Source organism: Microtus ochrogaster, linkage group LG5 (assembly GCF_000317375.1).
Source record: "Microtus ochrogaster isolate Prairie Vole_2 linkage group LG5, MicOch1.0, whole genome shotgun sequence".
Lineage (NCBI taxonomy): Eukaryota > Metazoa > Chordata > Mammalia > Rodentia > Cricetidae > Microtus > Microtus ochrogaster.
The window spans coordinates 57,453,699-57,462,901 of NC_022031.1; the positions used below are offsets into that span (position 1 = coordinate 57,453,699).

General features: G+C 41.3%; 1 protein-coding gene across 2 annotated transcripts in view; it reads right to left on the reverse strand.

Annotated features, from left to right (window-relative positions):
- Nucleotides 1–1,763: 1,763 nt before the first annotated feature.
- The window catches only part of Tox (thymocyte selection associated high mobility group box), a 288,085-nt gene continuing 280,645 nt past the window's right edge, over nt 1,764–9,203 (reverse strand). Inside the window, exons 8-9 of one of the 2 annotated variants that reach the window (XM_005362289.2) lie at nt 3,684–3,835; nt 1,764–3,369 (exon numbers count right to left, since the gene is read on the reverse strand). In XM_005362289.2, coding sequence (XP_005362346.1) covers nt 3,333–3,369; nt 3,684–3,835 — 189 coding nt within the window. In that variant the 3' untranslated portion in view covers nt 1,764–3,332. The remainder of the gene's footprint in view (nt 3,370–3,683; nt 3,836–9,203) is intronic. The other variant, XM_026786798.1, reaches the window with a different exon arrangement.

Here is a 9,203-nt window from a genome sequence, read left to right on the forward strand (position 1 = left end):
GACAAGATGGTTATTGTGAATTTCTCTCTACAAGTTCCTTCTGACAGCAGCACTGATCCAGTTTATGGTATTTGTTCATGGTCATAGCTTTCTAACACGGATTCTAAGTGGGGTAATGTGTAAGCAACCTATCAGCTACTTTTCGAGTGTTTTTCACTTAGTGCTTTGTAAAGTACTTTAAGCTGCCTTATTAATTATATTTAAAGCTACAGCTGGAAGCGTTGTTGCTTCCAGTTCTTACCTCCATCTTCAGGTAGACTGTCTGCAACGGCTTCTCATGCTTTTGAAAACGGTGAAAACTGTCCATGTCACAAGGGTCAAGCTAATGGCTTTGCCTGGGGTGGGGCAACTCTTGGGAATGGAAGAAGGAGATAGACAGAGGCTCTCACTCGAGGCTTTGCCTTTTGTTTAAAAACTTTATTCGCAGTGAATCTTTGCTAGGACAGCAGCAAGCGCTGCTTTTGTTAATTTTGGTGCTCTGTGCATAGCTTAAGGGTCCATGTAGAAGGCAGATAAAGATTATTCTCAAAGACAACATCATCTTTAGCCGTGTTCCCTAATTGGATCCTGTGCAAGCCATTATCGGAATCATTTCCCATTTCCTGTTGTTGTCAGCTCACTGTCTTCCAGGGGTTTTAGAGCATCATTCTTTCTTTTGGTTAAAGACTCAGCCCAGTCCTCCCATGGCACTCACTGGCACACTGTTTTCTTTCTCTGCTTAGCAAGAATTCTGATTTGGGATATGCTAGCGAACATACGTTATGTTCAGTACCATTGTTGAGTCTTAGACTATCTTTGCTCTCTACCCAGGAATCACTGCTCCTCTGGGTAACAAGTTAGTTGAGTCTACGTTGTCTGTGTCTGAAGATGGCAGAACTAAAAATGGTGGACTTCTTTGACTGGAGAGAGACACTCCTGGAGTTTTGAAAAAGAACTTCTAAAGCTATTACGACTATTAATGACTATTGTGCTCTGTTATCTCTGGCCTGAAATTTACATAGGATTCCTCATTTGACTAGGCACATCCTTTAGAATCTGAGGCATCTCCAAGTAGAACACAGTCATGTGCTTTATTGATAATCTATTTTCATATTTGGCATATTTGTTCCTTTTGTCCCGATCATGTGCCTGCTGGGAAAAGCTGCAGACAATGTCCTGGATGAACCTCTTGACTGAGCTGGTGGCCTCACTTCTCAGTTTACACCTCGTGGAGGAGAAAGCTCTCCTGTTTCATAATGTAACAAATAGAAGACATTAGTTAATTAGTAGTGCCGGAATATTTCTAAAATACTAAACAGCCAAGCAATAAACTGTGATCTTAGTCATGTGAGTTCTTAGACAATATCAAGACAGGAAAACTCCAGCTCTCAGCCCCAGTCATTTTAATAATAACATTGGATCTGCATTATTTATTAGTTATTACATGCTGAGTGATTCACTGTTGTACAAAGCCTGAAAACCATTCCAAAGCAAGCACGCCTTTTGTCTTTTTAATTCTGACCGGATTACATAATATATTTGTATTGAAATTGCTGCAGTTATTCCATACATTCCACACAACAGGTCTCTCTTGATTTCCAACCAGATTAATTTATGTGCTGCAATCCCCATCTCCCCCTTTGGCTGGAAAAGCTATGCTAACCCCTCTTAGCGAATCTCAGTAGGGCCCCAGGGTAGGTGAAAGGGGAAGAAAGAAGGAGGAGGAGGAGGGGGAGGAGGAGGGGGAGGAGGAGGGGGAGGGGGAGAGAGAGAGAGAGAGAGAGAGAGAGAGAGAGAGAGAGAGAGAGAGAGAGAGAAGAGCGAGGCCTCTCAACTTCTAGCAAAAGCTTCCACTTCTGGCTGCTTTTCTTATTTCTTTGGCTGTCTGGTAGCTTGCCTTACATTTCTAGGTTGATTCTAGACACTATGCCTTCTTTTGATCTCTTCCTGAACCCTTGGTCAATTCTTAAATGCTTCCTGGGTGCTGCGAGGAGCATGAGACTTGAGGAATTTTTGGTGACTCAACTTGAATTTGTTTTTTAAATGGGGAGCACAAGTTTTGGGATTGAGAAGTGAGAACCATCTCTTTTTAGGAAGAGGGTGCGCTGGTGTATGTTGGTTTAGGCTTGGAGCCTGTGAGACTTCTGGGCCATTTTTCTTTTGTATTGTGCAAGGAGAGAAGGTTGCTAAGTAGAGCTGTTTTTCATTTATACCAACAAAAGATATGTAGAAATATGGGTTCGTTGCTCTAATTTGCTATTAAATGAAAAGCAGATTTGGTTTTATTCATTTCACTGTAAAAACTAAATAAGTATTCACACCAAGCCTGGCACATTCACACCAAGCCTGGACTTTGTTTTTTTTTGCCAGCAAAAATTAAAACATCAATGAAACCTCTTTCAAATTCTAACGAATTTACTTACAAACACCTATATTTATTATTTCATAAATAGGCGCAACAAGTTTCATAAAAAAAGATTAAATACAGACACGGTATGAGGAAACAATAATACAGAGCCTTAAAGATGATCACTTAGCGCTTCCCAACCTGGTTCTGCAGCGAAGACCCCGGGCGAGCATTTGGCAGCTTTATACATCAAAGGACTCAGATAGATGACATTTACTAATCATTACACAAAAGTGATACAAAAAGGATTTTTTTTTTCTGGAATACAAAATAAATGTGTTTGCGTTTCCCTCCACACTAGGTTCTTTGTGTCTGATCAGAAGACAAAGCCAATTTGTTTTTAAATTAAAATCATTTGGGAATATTTTTCAAGTATTTTGAAAATATAGAACTATTAATCAGTTGTTTTTTTAAAAATGAAGTAAAAATATGAATGTTTGCCAATTTAACCCCTCTGTGAAATAAACCAACTGGGGCGAGCCAGTTTCAAATTACAGTTTAGCTACAAAAACCGTCACATTTTATACTCTAGGAGAGTGTAACATAGATGCTATTTACAAACTTGCTATGACTGCTACATCAAGCCATTTAAAAAGTCTTTAGTAGTTCCATATAAACACCCATTCTGAAAACCAATGGAAAACCCCGGACCTTTACCCCAGACGGCTACCGTTGCTAAGGCAGTTACTAGAGCGCAGCACTTCACAGCAAACCCAACAGAAATCAGAACTGTCCATACTTCCTGCAGGGAAGAGGAACAATGTCCAGAAAAAGATTAAAAAAATAATAACGAAGCATGACTATTTTCTTCCAGAGTGGGTGACCCACAAGCTCACATGGTCCTAAGTGCTTAGCAACTTGAATTTTCTAATAAAATGAAGAACTGCAATCCGCGATGAAAAGACTTCCCTGAACTCCTCAGTGGAAAAGAGAGGCGGTGAGGTTTTCAGGTGAGGTACAGCGCTTTGTCCCTCTGCATGCCCCTGTGTGCAGAGAAAACACTGTTAGAAGAAAATCAGAGCCACAGTGGGTGGTGGTGGGGCCGGGGGTGGGGTGAGGGTCGTATTTGTCCTAGCTCGGGGTAAGGTCGGGTGGGGAGCGCACAGGTAGTGGACCTAAGTCCATAGCAAAGAGAACCGTGAAGGCTTTTAGTCTTGGAAAGGCTAGAAGCGGGCTCCCCATGTTTTCGGACCTTACTTTCTTGAAGCCTCCCTGTCCCGTGGAACCTTTGCCCCTGCCCAGGCGCGCATGCGCTGTGAGACCCTCGGCCTCCAGGTGGCAACGGCTGGCGGCTCACCCACTACTGCAGTACTCGTTATTCCAGTCCACCGGCTGTGCGGGAGGATTTCTGCACCCAGAGCGCACGTACTCCATCGCTTGGGTGACAACTTGTGCGGTTGTAGATGTAGGGTTGATAATCGTCTGATAGTCGGGTTGAAGAGTAAATCCCTGAGGGAAAAGCAAATTCTCACTTGAGAAAGGCAGTGGCTTTTGAAAGAGGAAAGCAAGGGCATAGTTATCTATGCCTGTCAACACTTTGGGCCCCTTGCTTCTGCAGCAACCCGCGGAAGGACCCTCCCCACCGCGTAAAGTAGGAAAAAAGCATCCATCACCTTATTCTTCTTACCCTTCCATCGCCAAACCACGTGTCAAAAATCTTTTCATTACAGCCCTGGGCAGATAAATTGAGTTGGGAAACAATTTAAAATACAGAAAAGCCAACTCCAAGCCAAGCAAAGGGACAGTGATCTTAAGCCTCTCACCGCTGATGTTTTCCATCAACCTAAAGATACATTAATAGCTAATCCCCAGAACAAGCAACAGAGTCTTCTCGAGGCTTCAGGCAGCAGGTGGCTGAGTGTTTTATTAGCCTACACCTATTCACACAATTCCCCATTCAGTCACAATGGGGCCATCTGCTTCTCCCTTTTCTCCATTTGTATTTCTCTATCAGCTAAACATTTCAACCAAAGCTATTTTTTTTTTTAAATCAGTTGTTGGATGAATTCAGGGAGACGGAAAGCAACTTGCCATTGGAAACACAGGGAAGGAAATGTGTAAAGACAGCAAACATTTTTAATTGAAGTCTCTTAGCTGGCAACAATTCTTAGACTTCAGGAAGATGTTTTTTTTTAATGCGCTAGTATAGTGAAGTGTTGACTTTTAATCCCAGTAAAGCTATTAAAAATTCAAGGACAGGATCTCTGAAGTATATAGCTATATCTGGTAAACAAAAAGTATTATACACAATATATTTTTAGCTTATCTGGTGAACTCAAGAGCAGCAGAAGCAGCAGAAAGCAACTTCCTTAATCTCCTGGTTGTCTCTGCAGCAGATTCTAGCCATGGTTTTTAACGTCCAAGAAATCATGATTACTAACGTACCATGCTCTGTTTGCTTCAAGTGCAAGGAGCTTTGGACATGAAATACTATCGATGATTTCCCTTCCACTCAGCAAGGGGGTGAGTGGGTGGATCTCTAACTAAAAATATTTTCCTCGGATTTTTACACGTATGTGGGTGGTCCCTCACATAGCGATCTGAGGACCAGATCTCAGGTCAATTTTCCTGAATATTCTGGTTGGCTCTCAGGGGTCCATTGATTTGCCATTCCAAAGATAAGGACTGCAGAGCCATGGCCACTTCTACTCCCAAGAAACCGCAGAGAGACAGAATTCAGGATGATGGGAAACCAGTCACCAGAATTTAGTCACACTGGTAGTTGCTCTGATGAAGAATACAAGCAATAGATTTCCTAAGTAGGAAAGATCCTTGTAGCTCAGTTGGGAAGCACCTTCCTGGGGGAAGGCAGTTTCACCCTTCTCTTGGTCTTCCTGGGTTTCCAACACGGAAGGAGTCTCACTGGCCTCAGTGAAATACCTTAATTTCTCTGGTCCTGCCCTATTGCTCACCTTCTCAGTTTTTTTTTCTTCCTGGTGTCTAGTGTGAGGTTAGGTGGAAAGCAGGGAAAGGTTCTGAGAGACCCTCTCTCTATTGGTTCCTTTCACCATGGAGCCCATCTCCAGGCTGCCTGGGGGACACAGTGATCAGTGTTTGCAGGGCCTACTGGGTCCTCTCAGGGCCCAGCCTACGACAGCAGAGCAATGAGAGTGTTTTTCAAGAAATAAAGACCATTTGATGCTACTGTAAGAAAGGCAAAAGTGAACATGTAAATGTCAGGGCTAATTTGTCTTTGTAGCGTGAAGTTGTCTGTTGGGTTTTCCACACAACTGACAAAATGTAACCTAAAAGCAAACAAGGATCAAAACAAAAAGGAACTGGAAATAGCCTGAGTTAGGTGAAGGTTCGGACCCGCGGAGAAATAATACACACAGTGGAAATAGTTCCACAGGCTGAGCCAGAATATAAGGAAAATATCTTTTAAATTACTAGCTTAATATGAAACCATGTGATACCTACAAAGTTCCAACATGGAAAATTATGCTACCCTCAAAATCTACATTTAAATAGTTGTCCAAACCTCCAAGGACCAAGAAAAACATAGGTGTGGACCAAAGTAACAGTATTTAACGTTACTTTGCTTTCAAGATAGAAATGGAAACATGCCACAGAACACTGCAGAAGGAGGTGCTGAGGTCAACCCTTGAGCTAAGTACACTCCCATTATGGATGTAACTAGGAAACAACAATGATGAGATAAATTTTTTGAAAAATGTTTGCTTAGCAGTCTTAATTAAACGAGACTGAATATTTTGCATTTTAATGCTGGGGAGAAAAATCACCAACTGTTTTGTAGCATGCCTGGAATTTTAAATTTCATTTTCTGGTGCCAGATTGAAATAAAAATAGGAAACATGATAAAGATGAATTTGATGTCAGAAGGGACATTTGCTCTTTAATTAGATTCCCGTAACCCTCACAGTTTTCCTTTGCTACACAGCAAGTCTGAAAAAGCCTGTAGCACCACTAAGCAGTGATCCTCATAGCCACACCACGCTGCAAACTAATTTCATTTCCTGCCTGTCTGGAGAGGTATTTTCAACAGGCATCAATGTTTTGTCTTTATGACTGATTTATTCATCAATCTCAATGTGATTTAAAAAAAAAAACAACTTTAAATTACACCCAAATCCTAAAGCAGCTGTTTACTACAGAAGGAAATTGAAAATCTGTCTATGGTACCTTACAAAGATTTTTTTCTTAAGGTTATAAAGGAAAGTGACAGATATGAATGATTTTTTTCTTGACCTCATTCCACAATAAAAGTGCACTGAGAGACAGAAAGAAAACAGAAACAAAAAAAGTAGGTCCGTGGGCTTAGTGTATAAGATATTGTTAAGAAAACAATGGAACTATCACTCTTGGTACACAAACTAACGATCATTTTGTCGTTATTGTTACAGTTGGCAACACTCATTTTCAGAGGGATAATAAAGTATCGAGAATAAAACTGGAATCTGAGGCCATCTTGAGGCCATCTTTAAAACGCGCCACAGTAGCTATTAGCTGTCTTTTCTCTCTTTCTCTTTTTCGGTACTTAGACAGGAAGGTGGTCAGCATACTAGGCAGCAAACACCTTCAGGATGAAGGTGGATTGGGTGACGAGTCAGGCAGGTCAACCTGAATCTACAGGCTAACCTCTCATTCACGACGAGAGTAGTGGACGCGACAAGCTGTTGAGAGTCAACTGCATCCAATCTGTTGGGGCCAACTCTTCCGTCTTGGCTTATGGTCAGCTGACAGTGTCTCTAGTCTGTTGGCTCCTTGCTCTGTGCACCTGTCTAAGATGCAGATACTGTCCCCATCTTTCTCATCTCCCGGAATCTATTTTTCCTGTTACTGGTCTTTGCTGGAATTCCCTCAGAACCTTATGACCCACTTCCCGTGTGTTTTAACTTTGCTGTTCTTTGCATCTTTGGTCTCTGCAGCCCTTGAGAGGGCTGTGAAAGTGATCTCTGCCTTCCCCCTCAAGCCAGTGTCTTCCTGTCTATTTGCTATTGGGGTGCCGCTCGTTACCTTGCTGCTATCGCATCCCGCGCTCCAATTCCAGGGAGCATGGGTCTCTTTCTGCAGATTCCTAGAAGAGTCCAGGCAGTGCCTAACATGTGTTAGGACTTATTTAAATTACTTTTATCATCATAATTTTTTTTAACTTTCAAGGAATTAAGACTACAATTTCTCCAAGAAGTATAGCATACTAACCATTTAATTTTTAGAGGTTTATTATTCCATAGTTATTTTACTAACAGCCTACATTGTTGAAAATGATTTTAGTCATTGCCATCTCTATAGCTATTTTTTTTTTCATTTTGAGCTCCTGCCATTATCTTTTATTATGAGCTCTAACCCCAGACACCTTGTTAGTGAGATACACTAACAAAGCTGACTTATAGTTTGATAAATACCTTGCTCAAGATAACATGAGTTACTCCACCCCCATTTAGATTCTGTCTGGTGAGCTATATATCTCTTGAGGTTTTACAAGTAACCTTTTATAATTCTCAAATAGCAGAAATCTATTCCTGGTGACCCTTATCTTATCCAAGGTTTCAACAAAAGAAAAAGAAGGAGACATTCCTGCATGGACAAATTAGGAAAGGTTCCCTTTCTGGATAGGTCTGTCCCTCTGCCTAGGGGCCTCTTTCCCTCGGGAAGAAGCAGATGAACTATAGCATAGTGATCAACACATGTGCTTGGAGCCCACAGCACCTGCAAGCTGGTGTCAACCCACCCAAGTGAAGGTGACAGCCCTCAGATTGCTTATTCTTCAAGCAGAAACCATTGACTCACTACAGTACAAAGGCATTCAGTTAAGTCCATTTCCCTGAGTAATGTCTGCTGTACATACAGGGTGAGGCTTCTTCTACCCCATAAGTTTCTCTTGGTCATAAAGCACTTGGAGACAGGGCTGGAGGCTGGGATCTGTTACCACTGTGGTCTTCCTTCAAAGTCATTCAGCTTCAGCCTCAGGTTGTGGGGTGTAGGTAAGAAAGTTAGCTACTCATATATTTGGTTTAGGAATCAAGAAAGACAGTGAGATGGTGAATTCTTTTTTTTTTTTTGTTTCATAAAAATTTGATTTTACAAGTAACTTAGATTTAAAAGCTGTCTTTGAAGACACAGGCTTTCGGATACAAATCTGTTAATAATCTACAAGAAAGAATGAGGTTGAGAGGCGAGTCCTGAACATTCAGAATGATGCCTCTGAGTTCTGACTGGATCTGCATTTGAATTCCTGTTCTCACCTTGTGAGTTCAAAACTCTTTCCTGCCAAGCCTCAGTTTATCTATCCATAAAATGAAGACAGGACCAGCAACCACACTGTGAGCTTTCTGAGAATTTAAGCGCTGAGTACTGGGTTTACTGAAGCCAGCTTTCAAAAACCCTGTCTATAATAATCATAATACAAGACATTTTAGACTTCTTCAACATGACTCATCCTTATGCCTCCCCTTTCCTTACTGTTCAGGCAAGCATGCATTCTGTGTACCATAACAAGATATGAATTTTGCAGGAGGCTGTGCCTATGTGTTTACTCATAACTCTAGGAAAAGCATAATTGAATGGTAAAGGCGGTGGTTAGGGTGGCTATGATTGGTAGATTTTAACCTTTTTCTAAAGTGAGCTTTCAGGGTTTTGAATATTTTATGTTCCACTGAATTTATAGATGCTCCTAATTCTCAAATTATGAAAGAGCACCAACGTCTGAAAAAAAAAACATGAAAATTTGTTTTCAAATAAAAACTAAACAAGATTATCCTGATACCTCTCCTGCTTTCTAAATTGTGCAGACAGATTCCCTCAACACACACACACACACACACACACACACACACACACACACACACACACACAC